The following is a 21,313-nucleotide window of genomic DNA, read 5'->3' as shown; positions in this document are numbered from 1 at the left end:
CATGTTCTTTGATCTTTGCTTGGCTTTCTTCAGTGCTTCTCTGTCTATAAAGCCAACCTTATCAGAACGCTTATGGAATGAAATGTTGCCCACTTCTAGAATCACCGTCAAAACCAACTGAGATCTTTAACCTGAATTTGTTATCATTTTGTCTTTAGACAGGTGAAACTTACGGGATTACTTTGATGTCTTCTTTGCCATGTAGGATGTAGTCAATGACCTTGTAAAAGTTAATTTCCTGGCAAAAGAAAGAAAAATTATACCTTTTTTTAAAGACACAGTCTTGCTTTGTTGCCCAGGCTGGTGTGCAATGGTGTGATCTTGGCTCACTGCAACCTCCACCTCCCAGGTTCAAGCAGTTATTCTGCCTTAGCCTCCTGAGTAGCTGGGATTATAGGCGCACACCACCACACTCAGCTAATTGTAGTTTTAGTATAGACAGGGTTTCACCATATTGGCCAGGCTGGTCTCAAACTCCTGACCTCGTGATCCGCCTGCCTTGGCCTCCCAAAGTGCCGGAATCACAGGCATGAGCCACTGCGCCCAGCCAAAAAATTTTGCCTTTAAGGGTCAAATAGAAGTTCAACAGGAGTAAGTTCCTGAAACAGACTTTGTTCTTTTACCATCATATGCCCTATGGTTTTTGTTGTTGTTTTAATAAATTGATGTTTTTATTGATAGATAGTAGTTGTACATATTTTGCCCCATGATTTTCAGAAAGCGTCAAGCCTGGCCATAACTCCCTCCAAGGATGTGCTTGGGCTGCCTTCTGGTGCTCCTTGTCCTCTGCTGATTCTTAGGATTCAGCATGCTCCACCTTGGAGCCAGCTCACAGTGACCAGGCAGAGTTTGGAATCTGAGGCTGGGAAGAGGAATAGGAAATTCTCCAAGAGGATCTGGAGGTTGAGTGTGTGCAAGCTGATCACACAAATTGGGACATTTTTGTCATACCCAAATAAAAGAGAGTGAAGAAGCCAGGGGGCAAAAAAGTACTCAGGACACATAGCTTTGTTCCCAGAACAGAATTCTCTGCATGCCTGGCGCTTACACTACCTGCTGTAACTCAAAACCAGTTTTATCTGACAGTTGCTGATACAACTTGCTACAGCTCTAAAATTAATTTTACCCACCGTCATCACTCATCAGTCAAAATTTGCCAGCTCCCTAGACCCTTACTAGTGTTGATGAACTTTCTCAAAGAGTAATATTTCTCTTTTTTCTTTAGACACAGGATCTTGTTCCATCACCCAGGCTGCAGTGCAGTGGTGCAATCATGGCTCATTGCAGCCTTGAATTCCTGAGCTCACGTGATCCTCCTGCCTTGGCTTCCCGAAGCACTGGGATGACAGGCATGAGTCACCATGCCCAGCCTCATTTCTCTTTTTTATAAAACCTTCTACCTTCCCTTTGTTCCTTGGACATACAAAGACTACTTAATCTGCGTGTACACCCCGAATTTGCAAGTCTTCCTTTGCCCCAAAACATTAAGTTTAGAGATTCATCTCTGCATTTTAATTTTGACTTTGATAAGTGCAGGAAGAAAGAGATAAAGAAGCTGCCAGAATCTAGGGAGCTGGGGAAGTGGTCAGGAGGTTCCCATCCCATTTAAAATCAGAGCTAGTCAGCCATCCTCCACGCAGGGTGCATCTCTATGGTACGGCCCCCTTTCTCCTCATGCCTACACTCAGCTGTTCTCTTTGCTGTGTCATCCCTTCAGATCTACCTTCTCAATCATGCTTCATGCCTCCAAACTAACTTTCTGCCTCTTCCATCCCTCCCACCTCCTTGCATCATTAAAATTCCCATTCTCTTAAAGTAGATCTCTTCCATTACATTGCTCTCTAGCATGCAATTGGATGCTGGCGTGTGGCTCCATTCCCCTAGCTCTCCAGGGGAGATTCTATTACCTTTTCCTTAGGACCTCTGTTTGCCCAAGTGTGATGAGCAACTGTTTCACAAATGAGAAAGCTGAGACGCAGAGAGAGGAAAGGACTTGCTTGTAGCAAGACAGTGAACCCAAATCAGAACCTGGGTCCTTAATTCCCAGCTCAGTGCTCCTCCTCTATGTCACTTCAGGTTCACAGCTTAGTGTTTTACTGTCTGCAACACTGTCACCTTGAACAAGGTTGCTCAGAGTGTAATCCCTGGACCAGTGCCAGTCTGCAAACTATTTATTATTTTAGGAGAAGATAAAACCAGAACTGTGTATATATATATATATATATATATATATATATATATATATATATATTTGAGTTGGAGTCTTGCTCTGTCCCCAGGCTGGAGTGCAAATGCAGTGGCATGAAGCAAGGTTTATATTTTGTCTGTATTTATACAATTTTGTTTTTCTAGGAACATATTTTACACTTGATCTTAGCCAAAAAACCAAGAAGCGATCTAGGAATATATTTTATCATATTTTTAGAAGTAGCAATCAAAACATATTGGAGGAGTGACTCACTCCCTCGAGTACACCCGCACTCCCCTTTCTTGAGTGTGTTTCTCACTAAAAAAAAAAAAGAAAGAAAGAAAATTTTATTTAAAAAGAAAACACAAACTGTTCCCTGACTACAGGTATTTTGAGAAGTACCTCCTTAGAGGTTTCAGTGCAGATACCTGAGCTCCACCCCAGGCCTCCTGACTCAGAACCTCCACAGAGAGGAATTCCTGAACCAGTTAAGGATGTCTGAAGGCCCGTTTGGTTGACAGGCAATCAGCAAAGGTGACCTTTCGACTCATAAGGGAGAGGCTCTGCTGCTCAAAGCCTCCTAGCAGTGTGGTGGCTGCACTGACTGAACACTTCCAGGAGGCAAGCTCTGCCTAAACAAAACACAGAAGTTACAGTCGCTCCAATTGCATAGGCTACCCCCAGGGGTAGTGAGCTCCCTAAAATAGGAAGCATTCAAGGGGAAACTAGATGAACCCTGAAGCATGATAAATGACATGGAGCTGAAACTCGACCTCGAGCGAGTCTCGGTTCTACTCTGTGTGTTCTGTGGGCCTCAGTTTCTCTGGCTGTGAAATGAGATCAGTGGTATGTGTTTGCTGCTGCTGTTGAGTAGCAGCTCTCTTTCCCCGAGAAAAGCATGGAAACGAATCATATAAAACTGTCCTAATGGAATCAGGGCTGGGCACAGAAAGGCCCTGCAGCTTTGCCCTCTCTCACTCCCTTTCCTGTCCTCTTCCTTTTCCATTAACCCCTGGTTAAGGCAGCTACTGGGAACTCTAAGGTTCAAAGGACAGTGGGGGAGAAAGAAAATTGTATTAGGTAATCCATAAAGTCCCTCCCAGCTACGATTCTAAGATTATGATTAGTTAGCAATCTCTCTCAAAGATCAAAATAGACATATTCTTTGACTTACATGTGGTAATGGATCCTAGAGATATACTCCCAAATGTGAGTAAAAGCATTCTTTGCCCCATCTGGGGGTCTTAGCTAGACTGCTTTAAAAAGTCTAGAGAAGGGCCACTCCTCTCCAGCCTGGGCAACAGAGAGTCCATCTCAAAAAAAGAAATGGACATTTTTTTTTTTTTGAATCCCATAAGAGAATCAATTTTCTTTCCCAAAAGTAACAAGAAGATCAGTGTACTTTGGGTAACTAGGCTTTTTTTTTTTCCCACACACTGTAGCTCAGTCAAGTTGTCTTTAAGGCCAAATTCATGTACAAATTCACCAGCCTCCGGAAAGCCACACCTGTAATCCCAGCACTTTGGGAGGCCAATGAGGTTGGATCACGAGGTCAGGAGATTGAGACCAGCCTGGCCAGTATGGTGAAACCCCGTCTCTACTAAAAATACAAAAATTAGCTGGGTGTGGTGGCACGCGCCTCTAGTCCCAGCTACTCAAGAGGCTGAGGCAGGAGAATTGCTTGAACCCAGGAGGTGGAGATTGCAGTGAGCCGAGATAGCGTCACTGCACTCAAGCCTGGAGACCGAACAAAACTCTGTCTCAAAAAAAAAAAAAAAAAAAAAAAAAAAGGCTGGAAATGATGTAAGGTCTCTTATTAGGAGTTAGTGGTACAGTGGATACCATGTTTCCAGCGTGTGATCTCTGCGTCTGTGCTGCTAGGGAAACATGACAAAATATTCAGTTAAGTGGAAAAAGCAAGGCACAAAATAGAATCATAGCATGCATAGCGGGTGGTGGTGGTGGTGGAATATGTATACTTCTCCACGAATATCTGGATATACATAAACATTCCTGGAAAGAGAGTTTGCTAACAGCAGTCGCTTTGCGGAGGCTGACCAGGAAGAAGTGGGGCTTGATTTCCTATGGAGTGAGCTTTTCACTGTGCTCATGTTATTAGTTTTTCAACATACAAATTTTCTTTTTTCATATTTTTTATTTATTTATTTACATTTTTTGAGACAGGGTCTCATTCTGTCGCCCAGGCTGGAGTGCAGTGGCACAACCTCGGCTCACTGGAACCTCAGTTTCCCAGGCTCAATCCTCCTATCTCAGCTTCCTGAGTAGCTGGTACTACAGGCACGTGTCACCACACCAGGCTACTTTTTAAAAAACTTTTTTAGGTGGAGTTTGGAGTTTCACTCTTGTTGCCCAGGCTGGAGTGCAATGGCGTGATCTCAGCTCACTGCAATCTCCCCCTCCCAAGTTCAAGCGATTCTCCTGCCTCAGCCTCCCTAGTAGCTGGAATTACAGATGCCCACCACCATACCTGGCTGACTGTATTTTTAGCAGAGATGAGGATTCATTGTGTTGGCCAAGCTGGTCTTGAACTCCTAACCCCAGGCAATCCACCCATCTCAGCCTCCCAAAATGCTGGGATTACGGGCATGAGCCACTGTACCCAGACTTTATTTATTTATTTATTTAGAGGCAAAGTCTAGCTTTGTGCCCAGGCTGGTCTTGAACTCCTGGCCTTAAGTAATCCTTTAGCCTCAGCCTCCCAAAGTTTCTGGGATTACACATTTTCTTAATTCTGGCAAAACAAATTTTCTTAAAAATATTTTTAAATAGTCAAGTTGTACCTTATAAACAGTTCTAGAAAGCAACGGTGGCAGCATTATCCCCTAGGAGTTAAGTTTCTGCCTGGGAGGGGTAGGAGGCAGAGTTCCAGGACCTTCTTGACATCTTTGTCTTGCTTTAGGGCCACCTGTCCTTGGGCCTGTGCTGCTCACTGTACTCCCGGCAGGCCCCGGGCTTCCTGGGCCTGGCTGCTATCCTACCCAGGGATTCCCACAAGACTCTTTAGAAAGGTTAGGAATGGATATTTTTAGGCCTGTAATCCCAGCACTTTGGGAGGCCGAGGCAGGCAGATCACTTGAAGTCAGGGGTCTGAGACCAGCCTGGCCAACATGGTGAAACCTTGTCTCCGCTTAAAATACAAAAATTAGCCAGGCGTAGTGGTGGGCTCCTATAATCCCAGCTACTCAGGAAGCTGAGGCAGGAGAATTGCTTGAACCCAGGAGGTGGAGGTTGCAGTGAGCTGAGATCACACCACTGCACTCCAGTCTGGCCAACAGAGAGTCCTTTTCAAAAAAATAAATGGATATATATATATATATATATATATATATATATATATATTTTTTGAATCCTGCAGGAGAATCCATTTTCTTTCCCAAAAGTAACAAAAAGATCATTGTACTTTGGGTAACTAGGATTTTTGGTTTTTTTCCACACACTGTAGCTTAGTCAAGTTGTCTTTAAGTACATATTCATGTACAAATTCACCAGCCTCCACAAAGTCAAAACTGAGCCATCAAGAGTACCTTTGTTACCTTCTACCTGAGCAGCTGCCACAGAAGCTTTGAAAGAACCACAAATACCCATGGAAATATACCACTTTTTAAAAGACTGCTATTTTTTTTTTTTGATGAAGCCTAATTAGCCTGTGTAACTTTTAAATACTTAAAACATACAGACACCATTTTATTTTTAAAAGGAGGTAAAGCAAGATGTAGCTGACATTGTGAGGCTTCAGACCTAACATTTCGGAATATCAATTGATTGGAATTCAGACAAAAGCTGTATTTCTAAGTGAATATGGCAGATAGAGCGTGAGAGGGATGTTAGAAGGCAGAGGGAATTTTAAAGGGCCAAATTTTAGGCCAGGTGTGGTGGCTTCTGCTTGCAATCCCAGCACTTTGGGAGGCCAAGGCAGGAGTATCACTTGAGGCCGGGAGTTCAAGACCAGCCTGGGCAATATAGCAAGACCTCATCTCTATATAAAAAATATAAATAAAAACAAATAAAATAAAATGCTGCAATTGGATGAGACCAGAGGTCAGAAACTAAAATGCCTAGAGAGGTCTGATAAAAACAAAAGAGAGCAGGATGCAGGTGTACATAAGCCAGAGTGGTGGGGGCTGGGAGTGCTGACTCAGCCTGTAACCGCAGCGCTTTGGGAGGCCAAGGTGGGTGGATCACCTGAGGTCAGGAGTGCAAGACCAGCCTGGCTAACGTAGTGAAACCCCCATCTCTACTAAAAATACAAAAATTAGCCAGCAGTGGTGGCAGGTGCCTATAATCCCAGCTACTTGGGAGGCTGTGGCAGGAGAATCACTTGAACCCAGGAAACAGAGGTTGCAGTGAGCCGAGATTGTGCCATTGCACTCTAGCCTGGGTGACAAGAGCAAAACTCTGTCTCAAAAAGAGAGAGTGGTGAGGACTGTGGCGAACTAGAGAGCACAGGCCATATCCCAAGGAGACAGCTGTAACTCGGCTCCAATCAAATTCGCCCTGCTGGATTGTGGGTCCAGTTTTGATTAGTCATCCATCTTTTCAAAAGAAACTGAGAATTCAGATATTTATGGGTAGTACTTTGATTTTTAAGGGTTAGCCACCAATACCCCAGCATTTTGGGCGGCCAAGGCAGGAGGATCACTCGAGCACAGGTGGTCAAGACCAGCCTAAGCAACATACCAAGACCCTATCTAAGAGAGAAAAAGGGGGGGGGGGAGAGAGAGAGAGAGAGAGAGAGAGAGAGAGAGAGAGAGAGAGAGAGAGAGAGAGAAAGAAACAATACAAGAGAAAAAGAAAGAAAACCAAAATTTTAAAACCTATGTAGTCAAGCAAGTATATCTATCAGCTAGAATGGGCTGGCTACCAATTTGTATATTATAGACTAGATGTAAAGGTTTTCTCAGCTCATGTTGTCTGTAACTCTAAATTCCTGCAAGGTGAAGCCTTGAATAGGTTGCTTGACCTTTCTGGGTCTCTTTCCTCAGCTGTGGAATGAGTATGTTGGTCCCTGTTTGGTCTACCCAACACGTTACTGTGAAATCCCAGTAAGATATTAAACATTTTGCTTCTTGTTAGTACAGTAGGAAGGAAGGAAGGTAGGAAGGTAGGAAGGAAGGTAGGAAATTTGCAGATAATAGGACATGGCAATTATGAGGAATTATTGTTGTTTTTCACTTTTTTTCTCTCTGTCGTTTTATTTGACTTTTTAGCACCTGTCTGCTGTTGATCATGAGGGATTATTTTAACTTCAAGGGAGACAGCCTAACCCAAAGACAAATACCTATATGATAAAAAAAAAAAAATGCCCTTCAACAGAGTTTACTGTGTCTTGCATTTGAATATACTAAACATCAGATCATATTGAAAAGGCCAGAGAGAACTTACTCTTCCATCCGGAGTCCTGGGCCCAGAATAAGGTGGAACTTCACCCATGAGAACCGGCCACACATCAAAAAATTCCTAGGGATGAAAAAAAAAAACAATAATTACATGTTTTGAAAAGAGATCAAGAAAAAGAGATTAAGAAGTCCCACCTCTATGAGTCAGCTAACACTGAAATTTAGAAAGTGAGAAGAGTTCATGAAAACTAAACTTGGAAAGGCAGTAAGATTCGCTACAGTTAGAAAATATCACATTTGCCCTTCAAAATATTGCTGAACTGGGCCCGTCTAGTCATTAGCCAAAAACATGAGAGCTGAATTGGGGCACCCTCAGTGTTACTGGACATGAGAGGAAAAGTAGGATCTCTATGGCTAAGAAATTTACCTTAAGACCATGCTAAAGACGTGCTCAAAGGTTTAGCTAAAACAATGTTCCAAGCAGTATCATTTATAGCAGTGAAAAATTGTAAATAATCTAATTGCCCAACAAGAAAGGACTTATTAAATCAAATGGCGTATCTATTAACAATGACGTCACAGATGTGTGTGTGCTGATTGAAAAGATGCCCATGACCCACTGACAAGTGAAATATGTGAGAGGCTACAGAGAACATATCATATGACCCTAATGTTCAATTATGCATAGAAAATGTTGTGAATACATTTACAACAAAATTTTTTTTTTGGAAACAGGGTCTTGCTTGTTGCCCAGGGTGGAGTGCAGCAGCTCTATCTCAGCTCACTGCATCCTTCATCTCCTGGTTCAAGTGATACTCCTGGCTCAGGCTCCCGAGTAGCTGGGATTACAGGTGTGTGCCACCGTATTCAGCTAATTTTTGTATTTTTAGTAGAGATATGGTTTCACCATGTTGACCAGGCTGATCTCAAACTCCAGACCTCAGGTGATCTGCCTACCGTGGCCTCCCAAAGTACTGGAATTACAGGCATGAGCCACCACACCTGGCCCGCAACTAAGTATTAACAAGTGGTTTTCTCTGAGTGATTGGAGTCAGACTGTAATTTATTTAGGGATTTTTTACAATAAACTTTATTGCTTTTGTAATCAGGGAAAAATATTTTTGCAAATAAGAAAGAAAAAAAATCATGCTAAATACAGACAATAGACCTATATCTGGGATCCAATAAGAAAGGCTGACACCTGTAAGCCAAGCGGCTGCTAAAGCAAAATACGCAGGTACCTCAGCCTGAGGCTGTCTCTGTTCTTCCAATTCCCATGTAAGAATGAGTTCCTACGAAACAACAACCTCAGTAGGCAAACAAACCAAAACCCAATGTAGGAGTGTATTACTCTAACAAATTGGTCGAGTTTCAACCAATCACAGGCAGCCCAATTGATCCAACCATACCCAAATAAGGCAAATGCCCTATTGTAGCTAATCCTAATCATGTCGTTTCTAGATTTTACTTCCGTGTTCAGCTATAAAAGCTCACTGGCCATGTCGTGCAGCAGAGCTCGTTGAACCTCTTCTGGTTTTTGAGGGTTGCCCAATTCATGAATTGTTCTTTGCTCAAATAAACTCTTTTGAATTTGTTTTGTCTAAAACTGGCCAAGGCTGGGTGTGGTGGCTCAGGCCTAGAATCCCAGTACTTTGGGAGGCCAAGGCAGGTGGATCACTTGAGCCCAGGAGTTTGACACCAGCCTGAGCAACATGGCAAAACCCTGTCTCTACCAAAAATACAAAAATTAGCCAGGCACGGTGGTGTGTGCCTGTAATCCCAGCTACTCAGGAGGCTGAGGCAGGAGAATTGCTTGAATCCGAGAGGGGGAGGTTATAACGAGTTAAGTTCGCACCACTGAACTCCAGACTGGGTGACAGTGAGACCCTGTCTCAAATAAATAAATAAATAACATAAATAAATAAAAGTAGCCAAGACACAGGCAGAGGGAAGAGGAAAAAGAGCCAGTAAAGGAGCTGCACAATCATGAAGCCTCAGGAAAGGCCGACTGCGAACCACACAGGGTCTTCCCCACTACTTCTTCATGGGTTTCCTCTGCACATAGAGCTACAAAGCTTGTGTGGAGTCAACTCTGCGCCTGGCAGAGGAGCATCCATCCTCCAGTGCCCTCTCTCTTCGTTCATCTGTTACTATACAGGGACAAACCGTGACCCGTTAGCACTGGGTTTCTGTGGGTAGGATGCCAAGCCCTCCTCGTTCCTCTCATTTGAACCTGTTTGCCATGGTGGTTTGCTTATTCTTTTTTTTTTTTCCCTTCATTTTCTTTTTATTATAGCATGTTTACTTAATTTACAGCAAGCAGAAAATAAGCTGGGTCTTGTTTTGATCCAAACATTGATGTTTTAAAGGTTGTACACAATATTTGTTAAAAAGAACATATAAAAATACGTTTTTAGAAGCCTCTATAAGAAAGAAAATACAAAGTTTAACCCCACAACTTTCCTCTTTTCTAGAACTGTAAACTACTGCTACAGTTTTAGATAGACTTTTTGTTGTTTAAACTATACATCCAGGAAAATCTAAAAAAATTAAAGAAACGTGCATATAAATGATTGCATAGCAGAACATGAACATTACCTGCAAACAGTAAAGAAATTAAAGTTAGAAATACTATCAAATATACAAAGGTTCTAGAATAATCGATCCTTTAAACACATTCCTCAAACAGTATTTTAAATCCATCGTTTTATTCTTTACAGGCAAAGCCTAGATTCCAAAAACCAAAATTGAAAAAAGTAATCCTCTAACAGGAATTGTTTCTCCATAATTCTTACTTATATCTGTAAGCAAGCAATCCGATTTTTAAAGATGCTAGCTTTTTATTCTGAAAGGAAATTGGACATGTCAAGTCACTTTTGTCCCCAAAACGATCTTTCAGAAAAATTCTAGAAATTATAAATGGTTAAGGGTATTACTTCATTTTTAGTCAGGTACTACACTGATAATCAAAAACTCAGAAGATATGACTCTCGCTTAAAACTGACTAATCCTTTTTCCAAAATTATTTTGAATTTCATGGCACCACAGAATCGCCTAGAATGAGTGTTGTCTTTCAACTTGCCTCATATTAAATAAAGTGAGGTGTGAAAAGCAGGCCTCGCTCATAAAGAGGCAGGCAAATTTTGATACAAACGCACAGGCCAAGTGCTGTAAGCATCAAAAAATTTCAGTTCTTTTACACTATGCACACACACACAAAACCTACTTTGAAACAATTTACTCCCTTCTAACAGCAGTAAGAAAACTAAGCAACATCATGGTCAACAACTCTCCTTAAACTTCAGAATAACTATGTAAGAATATTCCTTTCTCCTTAAAATTATTTTTGCCATCATCAACCTGCTCAAATTTTAAGGTAAGTTTTTGTGTTTTCTATGTTCCAAATCTTCACAGGAACCAGAAAAAAAGCAGTGAAGGCTCCATGTTTCAGCCAAAAACTCAATCTTCCTGAAAATACTACCTAACCCAGCTGGCATCATTCCCCAAGATAGTGGGGTTAACAAAAGAACTAATCCACACTTCATCATAAGTAATTATCATGGGCCTAGACTTTTTTTTTTTTTTTTGAGACAGAGTCTCACTCTGTCACCCAGGCTGGAGTGCAGTGATGTAATCTTGGCTCACTGCAACTGTCACCTCCCAGGTTCTGGTAATTCCCCTGCCTCAGCCTCCCAAACAGCAGGGATTACAAGCGTGCACAACCAGGCCCAGCTAATTCTGTATTTTTAGTAGAGGGGGTTTCATCCTGTTGGTCAGGCTGGTCTCGAATGCCTGACCTCATGACCCACCCGCCTTGACCTCCCAAAGTGCTGGGATTACAGGCGCGAGCCACCGCGCCCGGCTAGGCCTGGACATTTTGACAAGACATAAAGGCCCACCCTGAACCTAAGTGTGTCTGAGCAGTCAGTGCTGTACTGTGGCTACTACTTCACTTTTATCACTCTATCTTACTAGCAAGCTACATTTCTAGGTTAACAGTTCTACCAAATATGAATATGAAAGTTTATTTTTAATGAGACAATGTTGCAAATTATGGTCAACCAACATCTTTTCACCAAATGCTTCAAGCATAAAAAAATGAGAATCTTTACAAAAATATACAGAGACACCACAAATTGGTAGCTGCCCATAACATTAAACAAACTGGACTCTTAAGAGTGGCTTCTCAACAGCATATCATTTTAATTATAACCATTGCCTGGTACAGGGAAAACTAACAAGTGTTTTTTAAGCATCATTGCAACATTGTATTCCTGATAATTTAAGTAAATCAAACTATGAGTAAATGATACATGCCTAAAAATGACCGCGGTTTATACTATCAGTGGCCACTGGACTTAGGACTGGTCCAAGACCTTGATCTAGATTTTGACCTAGACCTAGACTGTGATCTTGACTGAGATTTGGATCTAGGTGGTTCTTTTTTCCTTGATTCTTTTTCATATCTTGAGCCAGACTTATAATGTGTTTTGGAATCTGTTTTAGAGGTGCCTCTAGCTTTGGTGTGAGATGCAGACCTAGAACGTGATTTAGCCTTCATTTCTTTCTTGGGCTGGGACTTGGGCCGTGATCTTGAATTGGATTTAGATCTTGAATTGGAAAGATCGATTTCGGTGTTTGAATCTATCATTGCCGGAATGGCTTCTGCTACGCCGTGGTCTTCCAGTCGGTCTACTGTTTCTAGGACTATACGATCTTCTATAGTTGTAATCAAAAGACCCACTTCTTGATCTCCTTCTTTCGTAACTTCGGCTTCTTGAACGTCTGTATCTGTCACAATCATCATAGCGTGAAGAACTGTACACATTCCTCCCTTCCTTGGCTTTCATCTGATTTGGTGCTGGTGTCGTCGGCCACGTTCCTGACGAACAGAGACGTGTTTGGGGGACGCAGGTAGCGAGACAGGGCGGCGGCGTGTCTCGGCCGGGCGCACTAACGGGGTCAGCAAACCGTCCGCGGCTCCGGCGGCGCCGAAACCTCAGACACACACAGCCAGAGAGCTCCGCGACGGCAACCGCCTCTTCTCGCGAGACTTCACTCCCGCCGCCACTCCCCGCCTCCTACCCCGGCGCAAAGCTGGCTCCGCAGCGGTTCTTTCCCGGTGGTTTGCTTATTCTGATACCAGAGGAGCAGAAGGGAAGCTACATGAAATGCAGAGTCCACATCTTTGCCCTTCTCCCCACTTGAGCTCTTTTTCGAGGCTACCAACAACAGGAAGAAACTTAATTCTAGATGAAAATTTAGAAAAAAAAAATGTAATGGGTGAAAATATAATGAGACCCTACCTGAGCCCCACAACCTGCTTGCTGCCGGGTATACACAGGTGAATAAGGCACAGTTTGTATCCTGGAAGAGCGTATTCTCTCATGAAGAAGGTAATGAATAGTGAAGTAAATGAGGCAAGAACCAAAACAGCGCTGAAAGGAGAGTATAAATGCTAGAGGAGCCCAGAAGAAGAACAAATATATTGGCCTGATACCTCATGTCGGCCGAACACTGAGTGGATCCAAAGATTTTCCCAAGGAGAAGAGAAGTTGTCAAACAAGGGGTTGTCTGGCGAGTTGGACGTGGCTATGACCTCTCCCTCTTTCCTTCCATCCCCCTCCTCCCTCCCGCTTTCTTCCTTTCTTTCTTAAGAGCTTAATTGAGATATAATTCACATGTCATCTGATTGTCCATTTAAAGTGCACAAATCAACAGATTTAATAACTTTTTTTCATAATGCCAATAGCTCAAGTAAAATCTTAACTACCTGATTCTTAGAGTGTAGGCAGCCCAGAGCACTTACTTGTATTTATTCTGGCTTTCATCTCACACTTTTTTTTCTTTCTTTTTGGAGACAGGGTCTTGCTCTGTTACCCAAGCTGGAGGGCAATGGTGTGATCCTGGTTCACTGTAGCCTCAACCTTCTGGACTCAAGCAATCTTCCTTCCTTAGCCTCCCAAGTAGCTAGGACTACAGGCATGTGCCACTAGGCCCAGCTAATTTTTGGAATTTTTTTTGTAGAGACAGAGTCTCACTATATTGCCCAGGCTGCTCTTGCATGTCTGGGCTGAATTGATCCTCCTGACTCAGCCTCTCAAAGTGCGGGGAGTACAGGTGTGAGGCACTCTGCCCAGCCTCATAGCCCACTTCTAATGACAAAATGGCTTAATCTTTTGAGGATGACTAAGTTCAGTACTCTCTTTTTGTTGCTTTTTTGAGATGAGATCTCACTATATTGCCAGGCTGGTCTCAAACTCTTAGGCTCGAACAATCTTCCTGCCTCAGACTCCAAAACAGCTGAGACTACATACAGGTGTGTATCACCACACCAGCTCAGAATATTTTTGCTCAAAAGCAGTTTTCCCTTTTGAGAGGCGGGCACTTTAAAATAAACAGAGAACAGATCACTACAGCACACAGTGGCCTAAGCCTGAGACCAAATCCTGCCGCAAACTGGGAATGGTAAATTTGGAATGGGGTCCTCTGAATTCAATTACACAAAAATGTTAATTTTTTTTAATTTTTTAAATTTTTTAGGTTAGTGAAGTAAAGCAGTGTGGAGAACAAAGAAATCTGTAACTGGTTGTGATTAATTAGGTGCAAACACCACTCAGACCAGCCAGAAATTATTTTGATGAAAAAGTAATCATTTATTTGTATGAATTCATTCATTTGCTACTTCCTGAAGGAGAAACAAAGGGCACGTTGCTAAGCTTAGCAATATTTGGCAGGATATTTATGAATTAAGAGTATACAAGGCCAGGCGTGGTGGCTCACGCCTGTAATCCCAGCACTTTGGGAGGTCAAAGCAGGAGGATCACCAGGTCGGGAGATCGAGACCATCCTAGCTAACATGGTGAAACCCTGTCTCTACTAAAAATACAAAAAATTAGCCAGGTGTGGTGGCAGGCTCCTGTAATCTCAGCCACTTGGGAGGCTGAGGCAGGAGAATCGCTTAAACCCGGGAGGCAGAGGTTGCAGTGAGCCAAGATCATGCCACTGCACTCCAACCTGGCAACAGAGGGAGACTCCATCTCAAAAAAAAAAGAAAAGTATACAAAAATCAGTTGAGGCAGGCCATGGTGGCTCACACCTATAGCCCCAACATGTTAGGAGGCCAAGGTGGAAGGATGGCTTGAGCCAGGAGTTCGAGACCAGCCTAGGCAACATAGTGAGACCCTGCCTCTAGAAAATTTCTTTTTAATCAGATGAATGTTTTCACTAGAATCAGAGGTTCCCCAAAAGCAGTATGTGGCCCAACTGCACAGAATCACTTAAGGAGCTATTATTAATATCTAACAAACAGGCTAGGTACAGTGGCTCATGCCTGTAATCCCAGCACTTTGGGAGGCCAAGGCGAGAGGACCACCCGAGGTCAAGAACTCAAGACCAGCCTGGTCAACATGGTGAAATCCCATCTCTACCAAAAATACAAATATTAGCCAGGCGTGGTGGCACATGCCTGTAGTCCCAGCTACTCGGGAGGCTGAGGCAGGAGAATGGCTTAAAGCCAGGAGGTGGAGATTGCAGTGAGCTGAGATCGTGCCATTGCACTCCAGCTTGGGTGACAGAGCAAGACTCCATCTCACACTCAAACACACACACAACAACAACAACAACAACAACAACAACAACAAGATCAAGCAAACAAACAAAACCCCAGAAAAGTATGAACCATGTATATGAACATTTGGTATCTGGTAATGCAACTTCTCAAAATGGTGGTACTTTAAAATTGTTTATTTCCTTGACCAGGCACAGTGGCTCACACCTGTAATCCCAGCCCTTTGGGAGGCCAAAATGGATGTATCGCTTGAGGTCAAGAGTTCAAGACCAGCCTGGCCAACAAGGCAAAATCCTATCTCTACTAAAAAATACAAGAATTAGTCAGGCGTGGTGATGTGTGCCTGTAATCTCAGCTACTTGGGAGTTGAGGCAGGAGAATCACTTGAACCTGGGAGGCAAAAGTTGCAGTGAGCCGAGATCACGCCATTGCACTCCAGCCTGGATGACAGAGCCAGACTCCATCTTAAAAAAAAAAAAAAAAAAAAAAAAAAAAGTATTTTTCCTCACTCCTTTTTTTTTTTTTTTTGAGCTAGGGTCTCACTCTGTCACCCAGCAGGCTGGAGTGCAGTGGTGTGATCATGGCTCATTACAGCCTTGAACTCCTGGGTTCAAGCCATTGTCCCACCTCTGCCTCTTGAGTAGCTGGTACTATAGGTGCATGTCACTGCACCCAGCCTCTCACTATTCTTGAGAGCTTGTTTGGATATTCTAGCAGAAGAGCACAGCTACTCGTATACTGCTGATCCAAGAACAACTCTCCTCTGTCGGGGAAGTTCACCCTCTTTGACTGATTGCAAAGACAGGAACACAGGAGTAGTCAACAGAGAAAAGGGACACCCGCCTAGCCAGCCAGATCAGCCAAATCAACACTGGCAATCAATGGTGTGACTGATGTCACAGCTAGATCTTCCTCACATCTCCCACTACTCTGTAAGTATTATATCCAAGAATCAAGTACAAAACAGAGAACTTTAGCAGAGAACTGGAAACTACAAAAACAGAATAAATAAGAAATTCTAAAATTGAAAAATACCGAAAGTTAAGAACTCAATAGATTGTTTGTCAATTAGACATAGTTGAAGAGAGAGGTGGGCTCACACCTGTAATCCCAGCACTTTGGGAGGTGGAGGCAGGCAGATCACTTGAGGTCAGGAGTTTGAGACCAGCCTGGCCAACATGACAGAACCCTGTCTCTACTAAAAATGCAAAGATTAGCTGGGCATAGTGGCCCATGCTCATGGTCCCAGCTACTCAGGAGGCTGAGGCATGAGAATCGCTTGAACCTGGGAGGTGGAAGTTGCAGTGAGCCAACATCATGCCACTGCATTCCAGCATGGGTGACAGAATGAGACTCTGTCTCAAAGAAACAAACAAACAAAAAAGGGTAATCAATAGAAGATGGATCCAGATACATATTCAAACTAAAGCGCAAAAATACGAAAAGATGGAAAACCCATAAAGAAGTATGAGATGCAAAGCATGGTGAAAAAGTCTAACATAACAATAAACTTAGAGGTCTTTTCATTACCAGATATCAAGATATTTTATAAATATACTGAAATTAAGACAGGATAGTATTGCAGAATAATAGATAAAGATACCAGTGGAGGCTGGGCGTGGTGGCTCACACCTGTAATCCTAGTACTTTGGGAGGCTAAGGTGGGTGGATCACTTGAGGTCAGGAGTTGAAGGCCAGCCTGGACAACATGGTGAAATCCCGTCTCTACTAAAAACACACAAATTAGCTGGGTGTGGTGGCACATGTCTGTAATCCCAGCTACTTGGGATACTGAGGCAGGAGAATTGCTTGAGGCTGGGAGTTGCATTGAGCCAAGATCATACCACAGCTCTCCATGCTGGGCAAAAGAGTGAGTTATCTGTCTTAAATATATATATATATATCTGTATATATATTGTGTTGTTGTTGTTGTTGTTCATTAGTATATATGTGTCCCATATATATATGTCCCATATATATATATATGTGTGTCCCATATATGTCCCATATATATATATATATATATATATATATATATATGAGTCTCTTTCTGTATTCTCTATTTTGTTCCATTGGTATATATGTATGTATATACCAAAAAATACAAAATACTAAAAATACAAAAATTAGCTGGGCATGGTGGCAGGTGCCTGTAATCCCAGCTACTTGGGAGGCTGAGGCAGGAGAATCGCTTGAACCCGGGAGACGGAGGTTGCAGTGAGCCGAGATCACACCATTGTACTCCAGCCTGGGCGATGAGTGAAACTCCGTCTCCAAAAAAAAAGACAGGGAGAGAAAGAGAGAGAGAGAGAGAGAGAGAGAGACAGAGAGAGAGAGAGAGAGAGAGAGAGAGAGAGAATAAAAGCACAGAGTAGAAGAAGACACAGTCATGCATCACTTAACAATGGAGATATGTTCCAAGAAGTATTTGTGGTGTTGGGCAATTTTGTCATCGTGTGAACATCATAGAGTGTACTTGCATTACCTCAAATTGTATAGCTTACTAAACACCTAAGCTTACATGTAGTCTATTGTTCCTAGTTGACACGCCTGTCCAGCATGTTACTGTATGTAATACTCTAGGCATTTGCAACACAATGGCAAGTTTTTGTGTATCTAAATATAGCTAACCATAAAAGATACAGTAAAAATAAGGTATAAAAGTTGAAAGATTGTACACTTGTATAAGGCACTTAGCATGAAGAAGCCTGTGGGACTGGAAGTTGCTCTGGGTGAGTGGTGAGTGAATAGGAAAGCCTACCTAGGACATTACTGTATACTATTATAGACTTTATAAACACTGTACACTTAGGCTACACTAAATGTATTTTAAAAATTTCTTGGGCCGGGTATGGTGGCTCACGCCTGTCAGTCCAGGACTTTGGGAGGCTGAGACAGGCAAATCACGAGGTCAGGAGTTCGAGACCAGCCTGGCCAACATGGTGAAACCCCATCTCCACTAAACATTTACAAACTTAGCTGGGTGTAGTGGCAGGTGCCTGTAATACCAGCTACTTGGGAGGCTGAGGCAGGAGAATCACTTGAACCCAGGAGTCAGAGGTTGCAGTGAGCCTAGATCATGCCACTGCACTCCAGCCCTGATGACAGAGCGAGACTCCGTCTCAAAAACAAAAACAAAAACAAAAACAAAAATAAAATTTCTTTCTTCAATAGTAAATTAACCTTAGCTTACTGTACTTTTTAATTAATTAATTAATTTAGAGATAGGATCTTGCTCGTCATAGCTCACTGCAGATGCAGACTCCTCACTTCAAGCGGTTCTTCCACTTCAGCCTCTTGAGTAGCTGGGATTGCAGGTATGAGCCACCAAGCCTGGCTTGTAACTTTTTTACTTTATAAATTTAAAAATTTTGCTTTATAAATTTTTTTATTTTTAAAAACCTTCTGACTCTTTTGTAATAACACTTAGCTTAACACACAAACACATTGTACAGCTATAAAAAATACTTTCCTTTTAAAAATATTATTGCAAATTTCGTTACTTTCTTTTCTTTTTTATGCTTTTGGTGCTTGAATCAGAACAAAAATATTTGCTTTATATCTTTGTTCTACAAGCTTTTTTCTCTTGAAATTTTTTGTTTACTTTCTAAACTTTTTATTAAAAACTAAGACACAGCTGGGTGCGTGGCTCACACCTGTAATCTCAGCCCTTTGGGAGGCCAAGGCGGGCGGATCACCTGAGGTCAGGAGTTCAAGACCAGCCTGGCCAACATGGTGAAACCTCGTCTTTTTTTAAAAAAAAAAAAAAAAAAAAAACAACGAAGACACAAACACACACATTAGGCTAGGCCTGCACTGGGTCAGGATCATAAATATCACCATCTTCCACTGCCACACCACACCTTGTCCTACTGGAAAGTCTTCAAGGCCGCATGGAGCTCTCATCTCCTATGATAACAATGCCTTCTTCTAGAATATCTCCTGAAGGACCTGCCTGAGGCTGTTTTACCAGCCTGGCCAACATGGTGAAACCCTGTCTCTACTAAAAACACAATAATTTTTTTCTTTTTTTAATAAGTGGAAGGACGGCCGGGCGTGGTGGCTCACGCCTGTAATCCAAGTACTTTGGAGGCCAAGGCGAGTGGATCACCTGAGGTCGGGAGTTCAAGACCAGCCTGACCAACATGGCGAAATCCCGTCTTAAAAAATAAATAAATAAATAAGTGGAAGGAGTCAACTCAAAAATAATGGGGGAAAGGTGTAGTATAGTAAATACATAAACCAGTAGCAGAATTTTCTATTATGAAGTACTATGTACTACAACACATAATTGTATGTGCTATACTTTTATGCAACTGGCAGTGCAGCGATAGGTTCTTTTTTTTAAAATACCAGCATCACCACAAATGTGAAGAATGCATTGCACTACAACATCACTAGGCAATAGAAATTTTTCAGCTCCATTGTAATCATATGGGACACAGACTATGGGGGTCATTGCTGATCAAAATGTCGTTATGTAGCACATGACTATTTGCAATCCATGTATTTGAAAGTGGACTTGTGCCCAGAATTTGCAAAGAACTCCTACAAATCAGTGAGATAAAATAGGCAATGTGATTTTTTTAAATGGGAAAAAATGTGAACAGTCACTTCACAAAATAATATATCCAAACGGTCAATAAACGTATTTTAAAATATTCAACCTCATCAGTCATTAGAGGAATGCACGTTGATAATAAAACAGATAAAACACATGCTCACCAGAATGACTAAAGTTACTAAGAATAATAATACCAAGTATTGATGAAGAAATCCTTTATACGTTGCTGTGAGGATATAAAATGGTACAATCATTTTGAAAATCAGATGGGCAATATGTCTTAAAGGTTAATACTTTGAAATTCTACTCCCAGGTAAATACCTAACAGAAAGTGTGCAACTGTGTACTACTAATGTACCAGAGGGTTCATAATAGCAATATTCATAATAGACTAGATCTGAAAACTCAAATGTCCGCCAACAGTAGAAATGAATAAATACGTTGCGGATTATTCATATAATAGAAAATTCCACAGGAATGATAATGAATGAACTCGTGCTAAATGAAACAATAAGGATGAATCAAAAGAAGCCAAACACAAAAGCATGTGTATTGTAGGATTCCATTTATATGAACCTCAACAAGGCAAAACTAATGTGGTATTATAGGTCAGATGGTGGGTACCTTTCTGGAGGAGGCTGTGGGAGATACTGAAAAGGGTATGAAGGAGGCTGCTGAGTTGCTGTTTGTCGTGTTCTATTCCTTCATTTTGGTGGTGGTTTCGTGGCAACATTCACTCATTGAACTGTTATATCAGCAGCTATAATTAGTGTTCCTTTTCTGTGTCTATGTTATGCTTCCTTTTTTTTGAGACAGAGTTTCACTCTTGTTACCCAGGCTGGAGTGCAATAGCGCGATCTTGGCTCACTGCAACCTCCGTCTCCTGGGTTCAGGCAATTCTCCTGCCTCAGCCTCCTGAGTAGCTGGGATTACAGGCACGCGCCACCATGCCTAGCTAATTTTTTGTATTTTTAGTAGAGATGGGGTTTCACCATGTTGACCAGGATGGTCTCGATCTCTCAACCTTGTGATCCACCCGCCTCGGCCTCCCAAAGTGCTGGGCTTACAGGAATGAGCCACCGTGCCTGGCCTGCTTCTTTTTTAATTTTTATTTTATTTTTTGTAGAGACAGGTCTCACTATGTTGCCCAAGCTGGTCTCAAACTCCTGGCCTCGAGCCATCCTCCCACCTCAATCCCCTAAAGTGCTGAGATTATAGGTGTGAGCCACTGTGCCAGGCCTTTGTTTCAATATAAAGGCTTATTAAAAACAATTCATATGTGCTGACATGGAAAGATGTTTGTAAAACATTAAGTGAAAAATGGCAGACTATCAGAAAATGTAGTTCAGCAATTTTTTAATCAGCTCATCAGAAGGTTCTGATGAATCGCCAAGTTTGGGAGCCTCTGGACTAGATTCTGTGAGCCATGTAGTCCCTTGATCCAATGTATCTGGAGAGTCTGCCTTGGCCTGGGCACCGTCCTCAGCATGACGAGGCATAGAAAATGAAACTGATGGAATCCTTCGGTTTTCAGGAGAAGAGATAATAAACTTAGATAACTCTGAAACTCTGTTCCAAGGCAGAAAATGATCAGCCCCAAAAGTCGGAAACAAATAAACAAAGAGGAATGGGGA

The 21,313-nt window shown here is 42.2% G+C and overlaps 1 protein-coding gene and 1 pseudogene across 2 annotated transcripts in view; both read right to left on the bottom strand.

Annotated features, from left to right (window-relative positions):
- Positions 1-21,313, bottom strand: part of PDE6A (phosphodiesterase 6A) — a 98,054-nt gene that overhangs the window by 59,804 nt on the left and 16,937 nt on the right. For both annotated transcript variants that reach the window (XM_003934007.4, XM_010344533.3), the window contains 2 exons: positions 7,592-7,666; positions 174-238 (listed from right to left, as the gene is read on the bottom strand). In XM_003934007.4, the coding sequence (XP_003934056.2) occupies positions 174-238; positions 7,592-7,666 (140 nt within the window). The remainder of the gene's footprint in view (positions 1-173; positions 239-7,591; positions 7,667-21,313) is intronic.
- LOC120363188 (serine/arginine-rich splicing factor 10 pseudogene) lies at positions 11,873-12,410 on the bottom strand (annotated as a pseudogene).

The sequence above is a fragment of the Saimiri boliviensis genome, chromosome 1 (genome assembly GCF_048565385.1).
Source record: "Saimiri boliviensis isolate mSaiBol1 chromosome 1, mSaiBol1.pri, whole genome shotgun sequence".
NCBI lineage: Eukaryota > Metazoa > Chordata > Mammalia > Primates > Cebidae > Saimiri > Saimiri boliviensis.
Note: the sequence above shows the minus strand (reverse complement) of the source record. Positions and strands in the feature narration are given on the sequence as shown.